General features: G+C 36.5%; 1 protein-coding gene and 1 non-coding gene across 4 annotated transcripts in view; both read right to left on the reverse strand.

Annotated features, from left to right (window-relative positions):
• GPSM2 (G protein signaling modulator 2) overlaps nt 1–23,251 on the reverse strand; it is a 58,017-nt gene that overhangs the window by 8,948 nt on the left and 25,818 nt on the right. For all 3 annotated transcript variants that reach the window (XM_070367568.1, XM_005891331.3, XM_070367567.1), the window contains 10 exons: nt 17,518–17,739; nt 16,868–17,003; nt 16,378–16,520; nt 15,370–15,493; nt 15,156–15,271; nt 12,198–12,353; nt 10,998–11,106; nt 9,746–9,875; nt 2,684–2,754; nt 816–992 (listed from right to left, as the gene is read on the reverse strand). In XM_070367568.1, coding sequence (XP_070223669.1) covers nt 816–992; nt 2,684–2,754; nt 9,746–9,875; nt 10,998–11,106; nt 12,198–12,353; nt 15,156–15,271; nt 15,370–15,493; nt 16,378–16,520; nt 16,868–17,003; nt 17,518–17,738 — 1,383 coding nt within the window. In that variant the 5' untranslated portion in view covers nt 17,739. The remainder of the gene's footprint in view (nt 1–815; nt 993–2,683; nt 2,755–9,745; nt 9,876–10,997; nt 11,107–12,197; nt 12,354–15,155; nt 15,272–15,369; nt 15,494–16,377; nt 16,521–16,867; nt 17,004–17,517; nt 17,740–23,251) is intronic.
• Nucleotides 18,385–18,517, reverse strand: LOC138987327 (small nucleolar RNA SNORA70). The gene has a single exon (XR_011463813.1). It is a non-coding gene; the product is annotated as a small nucleolar RNA SNORA70 (small nucleolar RNA).

Here is a 23,251-nt window from a genome sequence, read left to right on the forward strand (position 1 = left end):
AGAAATCTGTTAAATAAAAGACTACCACAGTTGTTTCAAAGGTTCTCACTGCTTGAAAACTGGACTTGGTAATTTGAAGTAGCTTCTTTGTAATTTATCTGATCTTTTTTTATCAGTGTAGGGTAGCTTCAGAGAAGGCAATAGCACCCCACTCCAGTACTCTTGCCTGGAAAATCCCATGGATGGAGGAGCCTGGAAGGCTGCAGTCTATGGGGTCACTGAGGGTCGGATACGACTGAGTGTCTTCACTTTCGCTTTTCACCTTCATGCATTGGAGAAGGAAATGGCAACCCACTCCAGTGTTCTTGAGCCTGGAGAATCCCAGGGACGGGGGAGCCTGGTGGGCTGCCATCTGTGGGGTCGCACAGAGTCGGACACAACTGAAGTGACTTAGCAGCAGCAGCAGGGTAGCTTAGAGATACCCCTGATACTTACCAGTAATCCCATGGTATTTTTCAATTTCTAAATATTTTGTTATATTTAATAATATGAGTCCTACACTCACTTTTAAGCAAAATTGTTTTTAACTCTATTAGAATTTTAGTAACAGAAATAAAGTTGATGCATGCAGACAGTTCTCACTTTAAATTAGTATTTAAAAATCCTTGAACATCTGAATTTAATTTGTTCTGACTTCTAAACTGAATGGAGGACATTTTAGTTTCTAGCTTTGAAAAATACAGAAAAAATAGGAAAATACAGAAGACTACTTTGAATAAGAAAGACATATTGACTATCTAATAATAAATTATAAAAATCCAGTATGAATATAAAAAACTCAAAACACAATATTCTAAAACTTATTTTAAACATACCCTTTGAGAATTCGGAATTTGGTGATCAATGGAATTACTAGCGTCTTGGAGAACTTTAGTGGAGGAATTAGTTTTGTATTTTTTCCCCTTCAGTCTGTTGACAAAGAGGAGCTTTGCAGAAGGTTTGGCAATAAGAGGCTTTTGTTTAGCAAGAATTTCACTGTTCCAGTTTTGTACCTACAGAATTATAAATGGAAAACAGGACATTAAAAAAAACAGTAACTGGGAGCAGGGTGAGTTAATACATTCCTTTTTGACAATATATCTCACTGTTTTCAAAAGCTTCGACCAAATGTATGCTATGAATTTATTATCAAAATATTAAAGTGGAGGTTTTTAGAAATCTTAATAAGTTTGCCAAAAGTCATAAAAATAAAATTTGGATGGTCAGAGAAGCTGAAGTTTTATTCTCAATGTGAGTTACCTGAAAATCAATTACAATTGGAAAGTTTGAATATCTAGAATTTTTAACCTTAAAAATTGACATCTAAAACTTACAAAGCAGTAGTAATTTTTTGTTGATAAAACTACTGAACTCTTTGACTTTATTATGAGGTAAAAAAAAAATCACAACTTAGAGATAAAGCCTTATCATCATTTGTCTATTGGAAAATTACAGGGTTGAATGTGATCAGCTTCTCATGGAATTACTGTTAGTACCACTTACAGATGCACCAAATTAATTTTGCTGCTTATTACTAGGTTCCTACCTACTAGAAGAAGGAAGATCTAAACTGACTTAAAAGTTTTTCTATTTTTTTTTAATACTCTATAGATTTAAAGATTTGCAAACCACACTCACAATATAAGAGGTAAATATTTGGAGAAAATCACAAAGCCCTTCAGAAGTTAACCAGAAGTTAAAAAAAAGTTTGTAATTAAAAATATATATTGGAAATTAGTTCAAATCAGATGTTGGTCTCATGATGACTACTTACACAAAACATGTCAATATTCAAAAATCATATGCCTATTATAAAAATAGAGCAGAAGAATATTTAATGACACTAAGATGTTGATATAGTACTGTATTATAAAATAGTATCTTAATATTCATATAAAATGCAAGATGAACAAATACAAAAATATTAATTTTCCTTTTGGAAGGCGTGATTATTGATAATTTTAATTTGCACATTGGAAGTTTCCCAAGTTATTATAATATATCTTATAAAAAGTGTTTTAAGAAATATCAATACAGCATAAACAAATAAGAGCAAACCATAGCAGTGTATTTAAGATAAATGGAGGTGGAAGAAAGCAGCCTAGATTTATTCTTCAGTAAACGTTTTCCCAATTAAGTCCCTTCTCTGTTACTTAAAAAACCAACAAAATCCTAGAGAAGATGCATCTTGAATAAAGAGTTATTGCTTTGTTTAAAAAAGCTTTTCAAAAGTGCAGCCAGAAAAACTAGCTTGATCATAAGTATCATTAATCTTGCCAATAATGTTGCTGATATTTAGTTGAAAAAGTTTCTCAATCCTTTTTTTAATTTCCCTGATCTTCTTTTAATTAAAGAAAAACAAAGTAGTGCATGTACCTGGTAAAATATTCAAACACTTCAAAACAGTATATTAAGTAAGCATTTCTTATAACCCAGACAGCAGTTTTCCCAGAGGTAATCAAGTTGTCAAGTATCTTACATACCCTTCTGCTGCCATGCAATTACAAAGGATATATATGCATAAAAGTTCTCTTGAACAGATGGCACCATACTGTACACATTGTTTTTGCACTGTACTTGATTCTTTTCAAAGGAAAATGTTCAAGTGTTATCCATATGACAGGACTTAAATTATTTCATTTAAATTAGAAGTTGCTGAAATATTTTAACAGTTCAAGAAATTTAAAACAGAAAAACTGTCAACCTTTTCTGGTGTTAACTTCATAAGCTCCATGTTTTCCATACTGTGTCGGCGTCCAAACTTGGGGCGTGCACCTTTGGGAAAAAAATGTTAATTCAAATAAACTAGGGAGCCCTTAAGACTGCAAATTCAGCATCACTATGTTATTTAAAGTCTGCTCCACAAACCCATATGGAAGGAGGAAACATGTATAAACATATATTCTTTCAAGAATAATAATTTTCCACACCAACTAAATGAATAAAACATTTTGATGTAAGGAAGTTAAGATTTTGGTTGGAAACTAACTTTGGTTACTAACATTACCCCTTAATTTAGAAAAGGCATTTCATAATAACTGGTTTTATATGATACACACAGTCTCCTAAAACCTACCCAAACGGTAGAGCAGTTTAAAAGTAAAAACATAAGGAAAGCATAAGGCCTTCAATTTTGAGGTAAGAATCAAAATAACATCCCCAAAACACTTCTCAGTTATCTGTTTCCATTTTAAGATCTCCACTGACAATAGATTTACTGCCAGTCAGGAAAAAAGTTTAATAAAAAGATCTTCAAATATCCTTTTCAAAAAGGTATCATTAAATATGAAAAGTTTTTATAGCCAAGAAATACATAATACCCAGTTTAAGAAAAAAACCATGGCCAACACATTAACTGCCCCTTTTGTAACTCACCCTATAAAATCCCTCTTCCTCCATAATTCATGTTTTTATTACACATGATACACCTCTAAGCAATGGAACTTGTTATATAGCGCTATAGAAATGGTCTCATACTGTGTGTTCTCTAACTTGGCTTCCTTTGAGCAATCTCATGTTTGTGAGACTCATCCAAGTTGCTACAAGGAGTTCAGTTTTCATGCGATTTATAGGACTAAGAAAGCATATACCGTTTCTGTTGGTGACATATTTAGGTTGCTTCCAATTATTTGTTGTAAGCAATATTACTATAGAAATTCTTGGAAATACTTCATGTACATGAGCAAGGCTTTGTTTTTTGGATGTCAGACGTGTAACTGGGAGTGGAGCTGCAGGATCATACGGCTGGTACATCTCCAACTCTACCAAAATGTTGCCTGACTGCTCTTTTGAGTACAACTTCTACTCCCATCAACACTGCGTAAGGATTTCTATTACTTATTTGTTTCAAACTGGTATCAGGCCTTTTAATTTTCATCCACCTCATCCACCAATACTACCTCACTATGGTTTTCCCTGATTAAGTGAAAGTCACTCAGTCATGTCCAATTCTTTGCAACCTCATTGATAGTCCATGCAATTCTCCAGGCCAGAATACTGGAGTGGGTAGCTGTTCCCTTCTCCAGGGGATCTTCCCAACCCAAGGATCAAATCCAGGTCTCCCACATTGCAGGCGGATCCTTTATCAGCTGAGCCACCAGGGAAGCTTTCCCTGATTAAATGGGTTAAAAAGTGAAAATCACTCAGTCGTGTCCAACTTTTTGCAACCCCATGGACTATACAGTCCATGGAATTCTCCAGGCCAGAATACTGGAGTGGTAGCCTTTCCCTTCTCCTGGGGATCTTCCCAACCCAGGGATCGAATCCAGGTCTCCCGCATTGCAGGCAGATTCTTTACCAGCTGAGCCACAAGAGAAGCCCAAGAATACTGGAGCGGGTAGGCTAGCCCTTCTCCAGGGGATCTTCCTGACTCAATTGAACCAGGGTCTCCTTCACTGCAGGCGGATTCTTTCCCAACTGAGCTATCAGGGAAGCCCACCTTCTCACATATTTATGGGCTATTTGTATTTCTTCTATTCATCACTTTTGTCTATCTTTTAGTTAGGTTATCTGTCTTAATTCATAGGAGTTCTTATACATTGAGGATACAAATCCTTTTTAATCATTTGTGTTGCACATGTCCTCTCAGTTTGTGGTTTATCTTTATGGTTTCTTTTAATGAAAGGAAGTTCTTAATTTCAATGTCAGTCTTCTTAATGGTTTTGTTCTTGTGTTTTGAGAAATCCTTCCCTCTCTGATATCTTGACGATATTCTCCTTTACTTTCAGAGATACCATACCGATTGAACAGACCACTCACTCACTGTGATATGACCTTGAGCAATTACCTCTGTGTCATTCTGTTTTTCTCATTTGTAAAGAACAGTGATACCTACCTTATATATCACTGTGTGATGATAAATGCATCATCACTTGTAAAGAGGTTGGTCAATGCCTGGTACTCAGTAAGCATTTAGCAAGTGTTAGATGGCTGATCATAATTACTGCTTTAAATCTGTCTTTCATATTTAAATCTTTGGTCCATCAGGAATTTTTATGTGATACTAATTTCCATATATGCAAGGATTAAAAATATAGAGGCTCTATATCCTATTTGAGCTATTTGTCTCTATGCCAATAACACTGTCTTAATTAGCTTTATAATCTTTATATCTGTACAGAAAGCACTTCTCATTTCTTGTTTTTCATCAGAAATGTTTTGGCTTTGAGTTCTTAGCCCATTTTTCTTTCATGTAAATTCATGAACGACCTCATTGAGTTCCATGAAAAAGCTGTCATGATTTTCTTAGCAGCACAATGAATATATATCAATTTGGGAAGAACCGCCATCTTTTATAATATTTAGTTTTTTGACAGGAGCAATTCCTGACAGAAATGTGTTTAAGTTTCCCTTTATGCTAGCTTTTCTCATTTCTCCTTTCAGTTTAGTTCGTTTGCTTTTGTACATTGAAGTTTTGTTATTAGGCTTACCAGGTATCATACATATATATATAAGACTTTTTCTCCCTGCTGAATTGAATTGTTAACCATTGTGAAGTGACTGTCTTCTTAACAAGATCTTTTGCCTTAAAAGTACATTTTATCTGTTATTAATACAGCTGTACAGCTGTACTAGATTCTCTTCATTAGTTTTTCCATGGTACCCTTTTTTTTCCCCCAGTCCTTTTACTGTCAGACTTACATATTTAGTTGGATTTTGCTCTTTTACCAATTGGATACTCCTGTCCTTTACATGGAACATTTACATTTAATAGAATTACTGACATATTTGGATATTTGAGCTATGTTCTTCTTTATTGTGTTTACTAATATATATTATTAATTGGTTTCCTGATATTCAGTAGACTTGAATTCCTGTTTATTTTAAATACATTGTGGACTTGGTTTGCTAATATTTTGCTCAGAATTTTTCCATCTATGTTCATGAGTAAAGATTTGCCTGTTATTTTCCTTTCTTATATATATTGTTCTTGTCTAGTTTGGATATCAAGGTTATACTGTTTTTAGAAAGACTAACAGTGTTCTACTTTTCCAGTTACCTATATAATTTTACAGAAGGTTGGAATCAGTTTTTTTTAAATGTTTGGGAGATCACACTGTAAAATCCCCTTGGCCAGGTATTTTCTCAGTGGAAGGATTTTAAATAATGGACCAAATTTCTCTATGGTTTTAGGCATTAGTGATGTCATCCATTCAGATTACATTCTACCATTAGATTTTTTTAGATTGAATTTTGGTAAGCTTTTTTTTTTTTTTTTTAGAAATTGTCCATTTCTTCTAAGTTTTCAAATAAAACTACTCAGGATAATTTCTTTATAATGTCTGCTGCATCTATATTATATCCCTTCTTTCTCTTTTTTTCTCCCTCAAATAATCTTGCTGTAGATTTGTTAGTCTTTAACTAAATTTTTGGGTTTTTAAAAATTCTCTTGGGCTTCCCTGGTGGCTCGGTGGTAAAGAATCCACCTGCCAAAGCAGGATACACAGGTTTGATCCCTGGTCCAGGAAGATCCCACATGTGGCAGAGCATGTGCCCATGTGCCATGTGCCCATGTGCCACATGTGCCACAACTACTGAGCCTGTGCTCCAGCGCCCGGGAGGCGCAGCTACTGAAGCCCGTGCCTCAGAATGAATGCCCCACACTAGATAAGCCACCACAGTGAGAAGCCCGTGCCCCACAACTAGAAAGGAGCCCCCACCTGCCGCAGCTGGAGACTAGCCCGCCCAGCAAAGAAGACCTAGCACAGCAAAAAAAAAACAAAACTCTCTATTGAATCTTTGTTTTAATAACATTAATTTCTGTTATTTCTTGCCTTCTATTTCTTTAGAGGGTTTCTTAAATTTTTTACTTAAAAGCTGGATAATCAGCTCACTGAATCTTTTTCCTTTTTAAACATATGATGTAAGTTTTGCACCAATGTAAGTTATGTATCCTATAAATTAAAACTCAGTCCTAAATTATTTTCTAGTTTTATGTTAAGATTTCTGCTTAAACCCATAAGGTTTAAGTGTGTTTTTAAGTTTTCAAATGAATATGTGTTATATATTATCTTCTTGTTAATTTCTAACTTAACTGTACCATGCTCAGGGCATGAAATCTTCGTGATACAGATTCTTTCAAATTTGCTGGTTTGGCATGGTGGTTAAATTTTTGGAAGTGTTTCCTTTTTTTTTTTAATTTTATTTTTAAAACTTTACTGGAAGTGTTTCATGAATGCTTTCAAAGAATGTGAATTATCAATATTGTGAAAATGACTATACTACCAAATGCAATCTATAGATTCAATGCAATCCCTATCAAATTACCAATGGCATTTTTCACAGAACTAGAACAAAACATATTACAATTTGTATGGAAACACAAAAGACCCTGAATAGCCAAAGCAGTTTTGAGAAAGAAGAATGGAGCTGGAGTAATCAACTTCCTGACTTCAGACTATACCACAAAGCTACAGTCATCAAGAGAGTATGTACTGGTACAAAGACAGAAATATAGACCAATGGAACAAGATAGAAAGCCCACACACCTTATCTTTGACAAAGGAAGCAAGAATATACAATGAGGAAAAGATAGTCTCTTCAATAAGTGGTGCTGGGAACACTGGACAGCTACATGTAAAATAATGAAATTAGACACTACCTAACACCATGCACAAAGAAAAACTCAAAATGGTGTAAAGACCTAAATGTAAGACCAGAAACTATAAAACCCTTAGAGGAAAAAACAAGCAGAACACTGTAGGACATAAGTTACAGCAAGATCCTCTGACTCACCCCCTAGAATAATGGAAATAAAAGCAAAAATAAACAAGTGGGACCTAATTAAACTTAACAGCTTTTGCATAGCAAAGGAAACTACAGACAAGGTGAAAAGACAGCCCTCAGAATGGGAGAAAATAATAGCAAATCAAACTGACAAAGGATTAATTTCCAAATATACAAGCAGCTCATGCAACTCAATACCAGAGAAACAAACAACCCAGTCAAAAAGTGGGCAAAAAACCTAAACAGACATTTAGGTGGTTTAATCGCTAAGTTGTGTCTGACCCTTGAGACTCCATGGATTGTAGCCCAATAGGCTCCTATGTCCATGGGATTTCCCAGGCAAGAATACTGGAGTGGGTTACCATTTCCTTCTCCAGGGGATGGAACCTGGGTCTCCAGCATTGCAGGTGGAGCCACCATCTGAGCCACCAGGGAAGCCTTTAGCCACTAGCCATATGTGGCTTTTAAAACTTTAAATGGTATTTAAAAATTCACTTCTTTTTGCACTAGCCACATTTCAAGTGCTCAACAGCTACATATAGCTAGAGGCTATTCTAGTGGACAGCACAGATACAGAACATTTTATTCTTCACAGAAAGTTCTATTACATGGATCTAGAGTGTAGGATAAGAGGGAAAAGGATAACATTAGAAAGGAAGGAAGGATATGGATAGGCAGAAAATAGAAAAGGAAAGAGGGAAGAGAAAAGGTCAGCAACCAAACCCCAGGCACGACAGATGTCAAGGATGGAAACATGAGAAAGAGTAGAGTCATGAAGATGGGTGGTCAAGTGAGGTGGAGGCAAACCAGAAAGAAGTTAATCCTGGAGGCCAAATGAATGAAGCATTTGAAGAGGCAATGATCAGCTGTAGGAAATACTGCTGAGAAATCAAATAAGCTGACATCTAAAACTGACCATTGTATTTGGTAAAATGGAAGTCTCTGGTACCTTGAAAAGGTCTTAGTGTCATGATGGGGCCAAAGTCAAGAGTCCAGTAACTCTGAGGCAGAGTCCGGTGGGTTGAAGAGAGAATGGGAGGAGAATACGACAAGGAACAGTGATATTACTTTCGAGTTTTGTTACAGAGGGATACAAAGGAATTGATCTATAGCTGGAGGGATCCATGAGGACACATGATCATTTGTTAAAATATGAGAAGCTATTACAACTTAACCTACTTGAAAATTAAACACAGGAAAACCTTTTAGTCCATTATTCAATTGCAATGTACACGGTTGAGTTTACCATACTGTTCATACTTCACTATCATTTTTCAACTAAATGTTCTTTCACAGTCTTGATCAGGTAACTAGCCACTAATTTTTTCTTTTCCTTGTTGCTTTTCTTTGTATGGGTTAGAGGAGGATATTGCAAAGATAAAAGCTAGATTTTTCACTGACTTCCAAGTTCAAAACATGTCTGTGTCAGTAATTTTTTTCAGACTGAGAATTTTTAAAGCCTAAGCTGAATGTTTAATGGAACTCACATAAGATTACATATAAATGGTATTCAAAACTGTGATTCTAATCTTGTTAATTTTATTTTTTTAATCAAAAGGGTTTTTTTCCACTTAGAAACAGTAGCATATTTTTTCCTGTGACAACATCAAAACCAAATCAGCATCTAAAGAAAAGTTCTAGGTGTTCTGAATTAAAAAAAAAAAATCCTAGGAGATTTTCCCTTAGAAACAAAATGAGGGGAAAAAACCTAAACAAATGTTAAATATGTAAAGACATTTGAAATTTAAAAGGTTAAATAGTAAAATTTTAAATTTTTGTTTCTTCATGTTTATACATTTTTGAACCAGCCCACAGATACAGAATTTAAATGTATTTTTACAAAAAAACTATACCTTCACCATATTCATGATAAAAGCTATAAAATAGGGTATATTGATAAATTAATGGGACAGTGGTAAAGCAAAAAGGTATAAAAAGTTCCTATGTTATATATCTTTCTGGATATGGTGAACTTGAAATAAATAATTTAAATATAAATCTTAAGGATAAAGAAATTGGGTTTTGAACACCTAATACTTACCATGCAAACTGTTATCAATTTCAATATTTTCTGATATCATTGAATTGTTTGTGCTGTAGCTCAGACCAAGAACCATTTGAAGGTCTGAGAGATTCAGTCGTGCTGTAAGCTCACCACTTCTATCTCCAACCTACAACCACAAGCATTTATTTATATATTTAGAGTAGTATTTAAAGTAAAGAATGGTGAAGATTAGTTGAAAATATTGTGAACCTAAAACTGGAAGAAAATATGGAGAAATGAAAATAGTTATTTTAGAATTATAATACTATAAATGAAATGGTTTTTTCCATTAATACTATTTTAAAGAAGAAAGAAAAGGAAAGTTTCTAAACTATGGCAGTAGGACTAATGAATATATTCTATCAACTCTTCTCTAAATATTAGACTGCTCTCAATCTCTGTGATCAATTAAATAATAATGTAGATTATTCTGTGACATGTTAACTTGGCATCACATGAATAAAATTTCCTTATAATATTTATTTCCATACTGCTGCTGCTGCTGCTAAGTCGCTTCAGTCGTGTCTGACTCTGTGCAACCCCATAGACGGCAGCCCACCAGGCCCCACCGTCCCTGGGATTCTCCAGGCAAGAACACTGGAGTGGGTTGCCATTTCCTCCTCCAATGCATGAAAGTAAAAAGTGAAAGTGAAGTCGCTCAGTCGTGTCTGACTCTTAGCGACCCCATGGACTGCAGCCTAGCAGGCTCCTCTGTCCATGGGATTTTCCAGGCAAGAGTACTGGAGTGGGGTGCCATTGCCTTCTCCCATACTGTAGTAGCAGTATTAAACCAGCACTAGACATCACACTAGGCACTTTTATATACTTTCTCTCTAATCCTTATAACAATTTGCAAAGCAGTTATTATTCCCATTTTACAGATGAAAGAAATGATGCTCAGAAAAGGTTTCCAAGCTCAAACAGCCAGCAAATGGCAGAACTGTAACAGGAACCAGTCCTTGATTCTAAAAGCCATCTTCCTCCTTTCATACCATGCTACTTTTCCACAAAGAGATGGGGGACAGTGGAGATAGGTCAGTAATCCTCTCCTCTATCCTACATCAAGGCCAGTGCAAACATACCTCTGATCTGTATCTTAAAATGCTTTCAGTTCTTATGCCTAGAGAACAATATATAATTAAATTTATTACTTGGCCATATAGCAGGATCCTAGAGAAATAATAGGGCTGCAGATCTGTGAATCACAGTAGCACAGATAAGCACAGATAACCATTTTTTAGTTTCATACCTCTCTTGAAATTTCCAAGTGTTTTTCAGCAAAATGCATTGCTTGGTCATGATTTCCTAGAGCTGTGTATGCATTTCCTAAGCTCCAACATGCTCTTCCTTCACCAATTCTACAAAATAATTCAAAGTTAACATACAGTTATCTGAAAGGAAGTCGGTGTGAAGAATAAAATCAGGTAGTAATTAAAAGTATAAAACAATTCTTTGAATTTATTTGGTCTTTCTTATAAAGAACAAACTATCATAATACTAGAGATATACAGTTGGCCTGCTTCAGGTTATGCATCTGGGGATTCAACCATGATCTGAGAAACTCCTGGATATGGAGGGCCGGTTGTACTACACCATTTTACACATGAGGCTTGAGTCTCCATGGCTTTTGGTATCAACAGGGGTCCTGGAATCTTAACCACCATAGATATCAAGGGACAACTGTGTTAAAATATCCAGATAATACTGAACTCAGAGTCAAGTTTTAAAATGGAAAAGATTTTTTTAAAACATGTAGTGTATTATAAAGTCTCAGGGATAAGTCTTGTAATTCAACTACCCCATTTTCTTTCTATGATAGCCTTACTGGGTAATCACTCACCATGAGGAAGACAGAACTCACTACCTCTTGAATTAGCATACTTTATTTTGAATAAGTATATAGAATTTTTCACACTGAAATAAAAATCTATCCTATTTAAAGCAAATGTCAGAAACTAAAGTCCTGTACAAATATTCTGTTTTTCCATATAGTTAAAAAAAAAAAAAATTAGCCATCAACATTTAAAAATCAGAATATTTTATATAAAACTCAGAATTCCTCCCTTCTCTTGAAAAAAGAGGTGGCTTTGGATCCTCATTCCTGGCCTGCGACACTTAGCTGGAGTGAAATAGCAGCTGTCCCCTTAACATTAGGAGTAATATCGAATTTCACCACAATTTTCCACACTGATCTAGTCAGGAGGACCTTTGCAGGCATGTGAGTTTGTGACCTACTTGGTTCAAGATTATAGGGAACCAGTCAAATCCTCTAAAATGTGCTAGCCCTTCAAAACATATGCTAGCATACAGAGAATGCTACTGAAACAGAGAAGATACCTTATAAAGAAATTAAAAAGAAAAGCAAACCAAAAAAGAAACTTAAAGGAAAAATTCTAGGGATTCAACAATATATTTTATCATAACAACAATAAAAAGGTGTAGAACTTACCTATCATTAAGCTCTTGAGCAATTGTTAAGTGCTTCAGATGATAATCAATGGCCTTCTCATAGTCTTGAAGTAAAGTATATGTGTTTCCAAGACTGTAGCAAGACTGTGCTTCTATAGCTCTGTCTTTAAGCTGGCGAGCCAAGAGTAGAGTCTTTCTGAAAAAAGAAATTAATTCTTACATAAAGATCATTTTTATTATTGGCTATAGTAAACATAAAATAAAACTCACTTTTCCTCCTGCCTTTAAAGTAAATCTACTTTAGGGCCTAATATCCCATACTTTCTCCACTACTTCTAGGTAAAATGAAAAGGCATTCTTGAAACACAAAAAACAAATCCAGACTTTTAGAATAAATATAAGAGTCCTATTAATTCCCCAGATAAAAGAAGAATTGATGCATGAGATCAAGTGCCTCTAAAGATTAACAGTATTTTTAACATTTAAAAAAACCTTTCCCTGTTGCTGAAGAATTGATGCTTTTGAACTGTGGTGTTGGAGAAGACTCTTGAGAGTCCCTTGGACTGCAAGGAGATCCAACCAGTCCATCCTAAAGGAGATTAGTCCTGAATATTCATTGGAAGGACTGGTGTTGAAGCTGAAACTCCAATACTTTGGCCACCTGATGTGAAGAGCTGTCTCAACTGAAAAGACCCTGATGCTGGTAAAGACTGAAGGCCCAAGTAGAAGGAGACAACAGAGGATGAGATGGTCGGATGGCATCACCGACTTAATGGAAATGAGTTTGAGTAAACTCCGGGCATTGGTGATGGAGGGAGGCCTGGAATGCTGCAGTCCATGGGGTCACAACTGAGCGCCTGAACTGAACTTCCCTGTTGCAGTGCAATACCATTAAGTCAGTTTGTCTACATACATCATACTGTTGCCTTTACATTTTGTCAAAACTGAAAATACTTAATGTAAATTGCTTTGTATAGGCCATAAGTCACCAATTCATGAAAAATATTAAATGCCACATTTAAATATTAACCAAACTCTACCTTGTGGAATCACCAATGAGAAGCCAGTGCAGTAGTTAAGAGCATGGGCTGTAGAGCCAGGAGGACTGGGTTCAACTCCCAGCTTTGTGAGTTAGTACATCTGTAACTGGGACAAGTCACTCACCCTCTCTATGTACTAGTTTCCTCGTATGTAAAAAATAGGTTTTGTTAGGATTAAATGAATTAGTATATATAATGTGCTTAGCATAGCATCTTGCTCCCAGTAGAAGCTAATAAATGTTAGTGTTTTGTTATTATTCTCATTAGTGCTTCAATCTACAGATGCTTTTGGAGCCAATAATATAAATGACTCTTTCCTATAATTTCTGCCAAACAGTATAAATACTTCGTATCATTATAACTATATGAAAAATAAGTATATGATAATGTGATAGTTTTATTAAGCAAACAAACCTGAAATTATGTATTTAATGATGATACTTTCAAATTTGTCACCCAGCAAGGCTACACACTTACTCTAACCTTGCCTGTCCTCACAAACATTTTTGGAAGACTTTTGGAATTGTCTTCTGACCCTGTGGCACAATCCTTTCTGGCATATGGTTATCCTTTGAGAATACAGTTAATTTGAAAATGGTTGGAAGTCTTTCTATAACCAAACTCTATTACTAAAGTAGCTTTACCGACTACTGTTTCTACCCTTTCTATTATAGACCTATAAAAGTAAGATAGTTTTCCAGTGTGGCTCTGAAAACAATTCCAAAGAAGAGTTCCAAAAATATTTTTAACCAATATTTATGTAATATGTATGAAGTTCTGAGTTCTCCTTGCTTGGGGGTGTGTGGGGCAGGAGTAAGTTTCATTACTTTATACTCATGCTTCTTTAGTTAAACAGCCACCATCTCTACTTTCTTACAGAACTTTTCAGTATTTAATACAAATACATCATTGTTAAGACTTTTCTATGTCTTTTGGATTTAAAATATAAGAAACTTTTATATTTAAAATCAAAATATATACTCCTTGTATAGTGATGTATTTTATTTAGAAGGTTATTTCACATCTAACTAGTCAACCAACAAATACCAACCATTAGTTGAAGTTTAAATGGGATGACATTCTAGTTTTTAATATGGACCTAAAGCAATTTTACTTTTTTTTTTTTTAGATGATAAACTTTCCAGATCTCTCTCACATTAGATTTTTTAACAAAACATAAATCAGTGACTGCGTCTTTGGTTCAGTCATATTGGCTTCTGCCTAAGGCCTGTATGGACCTTCAATTCCCACTAATTAAAGAAAACACCAAACAATCTAGAAAGCAAAGATCAGGCAAAATGAAGCAGTCCAAACTTTGCTATCATGTATGTTTCAAGCCTACCAATAGCTTAAAAAGACTCTGTCTCAGAAGAAGCTGGGAGTGCTACTCAAGTGAATAGGGCCTCAGCTTAAAGAGAGAACCAAAGATAGGCAGAGAGGGTGGGAGAACTCGATAAGATGGTAGGATGAGGTGGGGGACATTCAGCAACTGCTGGAGGAAACCAGGGCATCTGTTTGTTACCAGGCTTTCATGTGGCCTGTCTGCAAACCCATCATTGGTGGTGGGGGAGCATGTAAATATATACACCATACATGCTGAACCAGTGTAAAAGACTTTAAACGTTTAGAATGTCATTGAAAACAGTTTTAAAGATAAAAACTAATAAAAATATAAAGGGGCTATGCTGCTGCTACTAACTGTTAACAATAATACGTATCGAGCACTGTGTGCCAAGTACTATGCTAAATAAGTGCTTAATATAGTCTTTATTCAGTCCTTATAACAATCCCCAAAGCAAAGTATTGATATCTTTGATTACAGATGAGAAGGCTGAGACTTAGAGAGCCAAAGGTCCTGCTGCTTAAATGCACCAAAAAAGTCATAAACCCAAAGCCTATGATTTATTGGACTGCATAACTAACCATTTTACATTTATCTACAGAAATATTAGACTAACTTGTAGTATTCAGAGGCAGTTTCAAATTCACCAAGAAATATATACGCATTTCCAAGGTTGCTGTATGCTCTTCTTTCAGCTGCTTTATCTCCAAATTCTTTGGCAATAAGGAGACGCTGAAACAGAAAGTTTTAATTAGATAAAACTAAAGAAAGCCTGAAAGCTGTTCAAAACACTGATGAAGAAAATGATCTGCTCCAAAGCTTTACTGTACCTGTTCATGAGCTATAACTGCATCCCTGAAGTTGCCAAGGAGGTAATGCGTGTTTCCAAGATTTCCAAAGGCACGTCCTTGGGCTGCTCGGTCACCCAAAGCAGTTACTAGTGATAAATTTTCCCTAAGTGGTAACAAAAAGTTTTTAAAAAACAAACAAGGTTGAGAAAACCATTTATTGATTTTCATTTACAAATCGAATTCTTTTTTTTTTTTTTTTTATGGGCGGGAGTAGTCTGAATTGGGTTATGAGGCCCCCACGCAGGGTACCTCACCTCAGCCATTGAACTCACTTCGCTGGCAGTGAGTCTGTTCCAAATTCTGGCTAAGGAGGCATCCGCCAGGACCCTCTGCAAAGGCGGGGTCCATAGCACCTCCTGCCCAGTCTGCCCTTGTGTGCGTGGAGCCCCGTTCTCTGGGAACTCACCTCCCCAAAGCTCAGGGAAGGCCCTTTTAGGGCCGTGCTATGGCCCTAGTCCCAGACCTTCCCAAGGGACATGGGACAGAGTGACTAAGTGCACTCAGCTCCTAGCCCCACTGATGAGCTTCTCTACAAATTGAATTCTTTATAGGAAAAAAAATGTAAATAAGCTTACAGCCATAATGTGCCAGGTTTTAATGATATGTCTGTGCTGGAGGGTGGCTACAGGAAATAACTGGGAATATTTTACTCAACCATTCAGGTAGGTTTCTTCTCAGAGTCCAGGACAGAGTAATCTTAGAACCCATACAGCTAAGAAGTTCTATGAAAGTCTGTTGATAAAAGACTCCGAATAACCCAAGACTCACTACTGATATTTCTTATTTGTACCACTAAGTGGCACTGGTCTGCAGTTTAAATGAAAGTTTTCCTGGGGAGGGAGGAGATTACGACTAATAGAACACTATAACATTTTAGCAGCAACTTCACGGTTTATTTTACTTACTAATGATTTTAAAATGTCTGCCAAACTTAAAAACTTTACTACTGTCTGAGGTGGACCACATGACTGTGTCAGGGCTACTCACTCATAATAATCCACAGCTGCCTGCAGAGCATTTCTTACTTCTTCTGGGAATTCTCCTACCTCCTGAGGACCAGGGCAGCCAAAACTTTTCCCTTTAGCATGATACACATTTCCAAGATTGTAAAGTGCTCTTGCTTCTCCCACCTAGATGAAGGTATCAGCAGTTTACATTTTGAAATCAGAGGCCAGTACTACAATGCTTATCACATATACTTATTTGTAACATCCTTGATATTATGGTCAAGAGAAAAAAATGTTTACATCAGCCATCCATACAGAACCACAAAACATATGACCATGTATGAAAGAAGGACCTCTATTTCTTTTTCTCATCTATTAAAAATTTTTTTTGTTTCTCTTCTCATTTTCTCTTCTCTCACTTTCTTTTTGGTATTAACTTTTAGATAAACTACAGAATAATTAAATAGGATTAAAACACAAAGCAATTTCAATGAAAACATTTGGCCTACCATCTAACGTTTCCTCATTACCTTGTCATTAAGCTCTCTGGAAATATCCAGGTGTCGCTGACAACAAACTATAGCTTCATCAAAATTCCCAAGAACTTTTAAAGTATTTCCCAGATTACCACTAGCTTTAGCTTCCCCCAACTGGTCTCCAATAGTCCTGGGGTTTAAAGAAAAGATGTGTTAAAATATAAATCAGCCAGAATACAGTTTTCCCTAGAGAACAGATGACATGCTTAAGGTAAGAAAGACTCATTATTCTTGAAACCTACTTTAAATAAAAATTTTAAACTTACATTTCCGTATTTAAATATAATCTTAATTCACTTAATTAAACTCTAACATCATTTCACCACTATTCATTTACTTAATTAAACTGTGTTCAGCCTAAAGATTACTTTTAAAATACAACAGAAGATGAGATGGCTGGATGGCATCACTGACTCGATGGACGTGAGTCTGGGTGAACTCTGGGAGTTGGTGATGGACAGGGAGGCCTGGCATGCTGCGATTCATGGGGTCGCAAAGAGTCGGACACGACTGAGCAACTGAACTGAACTGAACTGCTAATGAATTAAAACTCATTAAATGTACTATTCATTTAACTGAATGAAAAAATTTTTGAAGTAACAGTTAATTTAGGGAGAAAGTATGAAAAAGCTTAAGTTAATTACCTTGCAAGAGTTAAATCATGATGATGGTATTCTAGTGCTTTGGCATAATCATGCAAATAGAAATAAGCATTGCCCAGCTGGCTGTAAATAGCGCTAAGAGTTTTTAAGTCTTCAGTTCCAACTTGAACTGCAGCTTCAAAGAATGACACACCAGCACGGCAGTCTCCAGATTTACACAGACGCTCCCCTTCCAAGGCCAGTTCGAGGCAAGAGGCTTCCATTCTATAAAATTATATAGGACAGACATTCACAACATTACATTACAACTGCATCACAGTGTCTTTTAACTTCCAGCAATATAATTTCAACGTGGACTGCGGCAATTCTTGGTTACAACAGCTGCCTTTACAACTGAAGTATATACACACTATTGATAAAACAGTAAACTTTTATAGCAAAAGCTAATCTGCCTATTCAAATGTCTCTCAACCACAAAGGTCTTTTTTTGACAGGAAGTAGGATTTATTGGTGGGTGTGAGTGAGGAGGGGACAGCACCAGGGCTCTCATGAGTGCAGGGCCCGCCATTTGTTCAGAGAGCTGCGATCAGGGATGCACTTGGCCTCACAGCTATCCGGGATAAGCCACTTTCCTGCCACCGTGTTTTCAAATTCATCTACATTAAACTTAGTAAAGCCCCAGTCCTGGGGAGATGTGGATCTTCTGGTGGCCAGAGAACTTGAATTTGGCCCTGCAGAGAGCCTCAGTCACATGCTCCTTGCTCTGCAGCTTGGTGCAGATGGACGTTATGACTTGGCCAACATGGACCGCGGCCACTGTGCCCTGGGGCTTTCCAAAGGCACTCTGCATACCTGTCTGGAGCCAAGACTGGGGACAGCATGCCAGTCATGAGTGTCCACTGGAAAAAAGGGTGTCTCCAAGGTGCCTTAGGACAACCTGGAGAGCAACAGGCTGCATACACTACCGAGGAGGGTGCTGATGCAGCCACTGCACACTGGGCCCCCGTGGGGAGAAGAAGTCTTTTTTATAGGATAGCTGAACATCTCTATATGGAGCTGATGAAATAAAATTCACATTTTATGACAAGAGGAGGAAGACTTAAATAAAATTTTTCTTCTGCTCATTTGGCCTCCTTCCTCCCCTTTTGTGTGTGTTGCGCATCTGCATTAACCAGACCTCCTTAGGAGATAAGATTCCTTCTCAATCTCATCAGGGGTCACAACGACCCCTTAGGAGGTCTTGTAAGGAGCCACAGTGGTCCATTACTCATTTCTTGCTTTGTACAGGTAGATGTGGATTGTGAAAAATGTCAGTAATATGTCATCTAATGTACAGTGCTTGGACCTCAAAGGGGCAGAACAATTCTCCGAGCTTTCTGAGAGGTGTTCCCAGGTTATAATCCTCAATTTGGCTTGAATAAAATATTTCATTTCTTTCTTAGATCCATCGATTACTTTTTTTTTTGTCAACAGAGCTCATTCTAATTGGCTAACCTAGAGAAACCTGTTTTACCAATGAGAGAATCTAAAATAGTGTTTCCTAAACTGTTCTGAGTTATGGCAGACTAACGGGCTTTCTGGGAGTTTGGGGAGAAAAGGAATGCCTGTGGAGGAGAAGGCCTTTAAGTAATACTCTTCTCTATCCAGGTATGCAGGTGATCTACTCAGCCCCTCCAACCACACATCTCTATGTCATACTCAGGTGAACTCTCATATGCGTGCAGGCACGCGCACGCACGCGTGCACACACACACACACACACACACACACACTCCTTGTCTTACCACCACAGGATCACCTATACTGTAGAAAAATAGAAGAGCAAAATATCTTCAGGTACGAGGTACATTTCCATGAAAGAAGTGTTAAGAAACCTTATGTTATAAAGCAATGATTTAAAGATTTGCAGAAATTCTAATTCTCAAAGTCTGTCACTAAATTTTAAAAGCCAGAAGAATTAAGTTACTATAAATATATCTAAGAGAAAAAACACCAATACTTCCAATTCCAATCCTACACTTTAGTAGGTGCTCTTCACCAAAGTTGCCATGGTGGGTCTTCAACATTTTCATGATTTCTGCCATTCACTTAAAGGTATTTCTGTATTTGGCAAATTCCTTTCAATTGGCACGTGCCATTAACTGCCTTCTCTGGTGGCTCAGACAGTAAAGAATCTGCCTGCAATGCAGGAGACCTGGGTTCAGTCCCGGGCTGGGAAGGTCCCCTGGAGGAGGGCATGGCAACCCACTCCAGTATTCTCGCCTGGAGAATCCCCATGGACAGAGGGGCCTGGTGGGTTGCAGTCCATGTGGTTGTGGAGAGTAGGACACGACTCAGTGACTAAGCACAGCACATTAAAAAAAAAAAAAAATCTAGCTTCATCTAAAGCAGTATCCATGAAATTGAGTTTGATGTGATACTCACTTTTCTAATGCACATCAAAACAAATATGTAACTATTAAGACAGGGTGCTCAGGGCTGGGGCACTGGGATGAGGGATGGGATGGGGAGGGAGATGGGTGGGAGGTTCACGATGGGGAACACACGTACACCCATGGCTGATTCATGTGAATGTACGGCAAAAACCACCACAATATTGTAAAGTAATTAGCCTCCAATTAAAAAAAAAAAAGTGAGTAAAATAAATTTAGGTACTACCAGTGGTATACCACCACCCTTTGGAAGACTCTGATTTAGCTCATCAAGCATTTTAATTTTTAGAGCAGCACTAAATTACTTCTTACTAAAATTGTCTTTGAGCAACACTACAGGAGTGGTGGTTCTTGATCCCGGCTGCACAATAGTGGAGCTCACATGGAGCACTTGTTAAAATTCAACTCTGGGTCCCACTCCCCTGGGCATGAGGTATGCCCTCAGAATTGTTTAAAAGCTCCCAGGTAATTCCAATGTACAAGACAGGGTTGAGAATCACTCCTGTAACAGGAAATGTGAATTAAACCACCACTCACCCTAAACTCATTGAGATCAATTAATACATTTCTTCAGGTGCTGTCTTTTAGCCTATAAAATTTCAAGGATCCTTAGAGTCATAAATTAAAATAGGGTTGTAAGAGTGGAAAATAAATCAGATGAAGCTAGATGAAAAATCTAAACTAACAGAGCCAAAGGTTCAAAGCAGAATTCTCGCTCAGAATAAGTAGATGAAAGTAGTCATCTCTGAGAGGTAATTTTTAAGTTTTATATCCAAGTGTCTTTTTTTTTTTTTTTAATAATTTAGCCAAAGGCTAAACTGCTTATTCACAGTTAGACTAGTGACTTCACCCTCACTTTATAAATCAAGGTAAAATAATGCAAGTTAACCTCTTTTTAGTATTTTGCTTTAACATTAGACTAGGAATGGGGTGGGGAAAGATAAAGCACGTAGAAAAATAAATTAGTTTACTAGAAATCTTAAATTGCTGTTTTATATTTCTTTATAGGTCACTTCAAATTAATAAAGCCTATTTTTGTCTTTTACAAGTGAAAACTTCCCTTTATTTTTGAATATGAAAGAATTCATAAAAGAAAAAAGATTACTTTTGTTTAAGGTCTTATGAGGTTACTGGTGTATCACATGTGTGAAGAGAAATGAGTCAGCAAAAGATTAATATGTAAAAATGTGGTTTTATCAAAGGCTTCTTTTGCCAGACGTGGTACTTGAGCTAGTTATCTTTATTTGTCTAAATACTGAAACCACTGAACTTCTAAGAATTACCATGGGGGAAAAATTGGAAAAGACATTTTTACACATAAAATACATTACTGTTTCTATTAACAAATTTTAAGCATAATACCAATTATGGAAAAAATTATATGTTGAGCAATTTCACCACTAGGAGTTTATTTTAAAGCTACATCAATACAAATTTAAAAGGATGGTCACAGAAGCGAAAATCCACAAACAGTTTAAACGCCCATCAACAGAGTAGTGGTTTAAAAAATTACATGTCACCATACGATAGAATCCTAGTGATGGCGCACGGCTTCACCCAGGGAGAGAGACACACTGTCGTCACCTGCGGAACCATCAACCCAGGATGATTAGGTTGCTGGCCAGGAAATTAATAAAAGACGAGGCTATTGAAGCAAATTTATTTTTAAAGCAGGACAAAAAAAATTAACATAAAAACTTCTCTGCCATTTGAGTCACTGCCTCGTGCACTGTGTATCTGCATGACACATTAACCGGATCCCCCAGAAGACACGGGAACGCCTACTTGCCCCCTACCCCCAGAAGGCAATTACTCCTGGAGCTAGCACATAGCTCCTTAAGAGAAAACTTTTTTCTCAATCCTGTAAGGGGTCACAATAGTCCACTACTCACCTTGTTGGATGATGTAAACTGTCAACATGCTACTTGGATGTAAAACTCTCCTTGTCTCAAAAACTTGTATTACTGTGCCTTGACTTCTCAGGCAGAGTAGTCCTTAAAGCTTTCTGAAAGACTGTCTCCAGGGTTATAATCCTCCGGTTAGCACAAATAATTTCCCTTTCCTTCTAAGACTGACTAGTGATTAACTTTTTTGTCAGAACTATTCATATATAGGATGTGTAAAAATTGGAAGTTAATAACAGTATAATATCCATATAGAACAGAGGAGCATCTTCTTCAAATATATATCTTCACCACAAATATTTGATGTTCTGAACTTAAATTTATACAACATTATAATGGAACCATCAATCCAAATGCTGTTGCATCTCACAAAACTTAACTATAAGGCTGAATGGCATCCTAAGAATTACAAATTTTCTAAAAGGTATTTTACATAATTCTCATTGGAAACAGTGATAGCTACCTGGAATCCTGCTGGCTACACCGCCGTCCTTAAAGGTGAGAGTGCCCTACAGGACAATCTACCTTAGAAAATTATTTCAGTAACAAATGCTCAAAATAAAGCTCCAACTCTCTAGCTTATGAGTTTATTTTGACATACAGTATAGTTCCGATATGCTTTATTGGAAAAGAAGTCAATGTTCTGGCAAAGTCTCCAACACCTCAAATATAGCTAATTGCAAAATAGCGAAGGAAGGTTGGTTTATAAATTTTTTAGAAGATCATTAAATAGTAACAGAGAAAGTAATTTCATATCCTCTCTGTCTCTATGAGAGAATAGAATTACTTCATCTGTTTACCAGTTGGGTTAAAAACAAAGAACATACGAAGACTAGAAGACAAGCCAGGAAAATATCTGTCCATTAAAATATATCCCACATATAAAGTTTTCTTTTCATTCTTCCTAATGGCCCACTGAATTATATAATAAAAAAAAAAGTACATTTCTAGTAAGTATAAAGACAGCACTACTATCTTGACTGAAATGTTTACATTTTTGTCAACAGATTGAACATTACAGCTTTAAATCTTCATCTTTGCACAATCTCACATCATTTCAACTTATTTTAACTTTTATATTTTATTATTTTTCACTTTTCTCCTACAACTTGATTTTTTTCTTTACTTTCTTCTTTCTGGTTTCTTGTGTTTACAGTGTATCAATGAAAGCAAAAGAGGATTAAAATCTTGATGCTATATTAAAAAAATTAATAGCCAGTTCTGTCCAAATCTGACTTCCCTTCAAAGACTTATATACTAATTAAGAATAAATGCTGGGATTCAGGACTTAAGATCAAAGCAAGAGTGCCCTGCACCTTCTCCACTGTGCTGTCTCCTGTGGCTGTCGACTGGCTCACTGTAGCCCCTAGTTCCACCTTCCACGTGTTTTAATTGGGCATAGATTTTTTATCACCAGTCCTAGCTGCCATAAACAATTTT

The sequence above is a fragment of the Bos mutus genome, chromosome 3 (assembly GCF_027580195.1).
Source record: "Bos mutus isolate GX-2022 chromosome 3, NWIPB_WYAK_1.1, whole genome shotgun sequence".
In the NCBI taxonomy this organism is placed as follows: Eukaryota; Metazoa; Chordata; class Mammalia; order Artiodactyla; family Bovidae; genus Bos; species Bos mutus.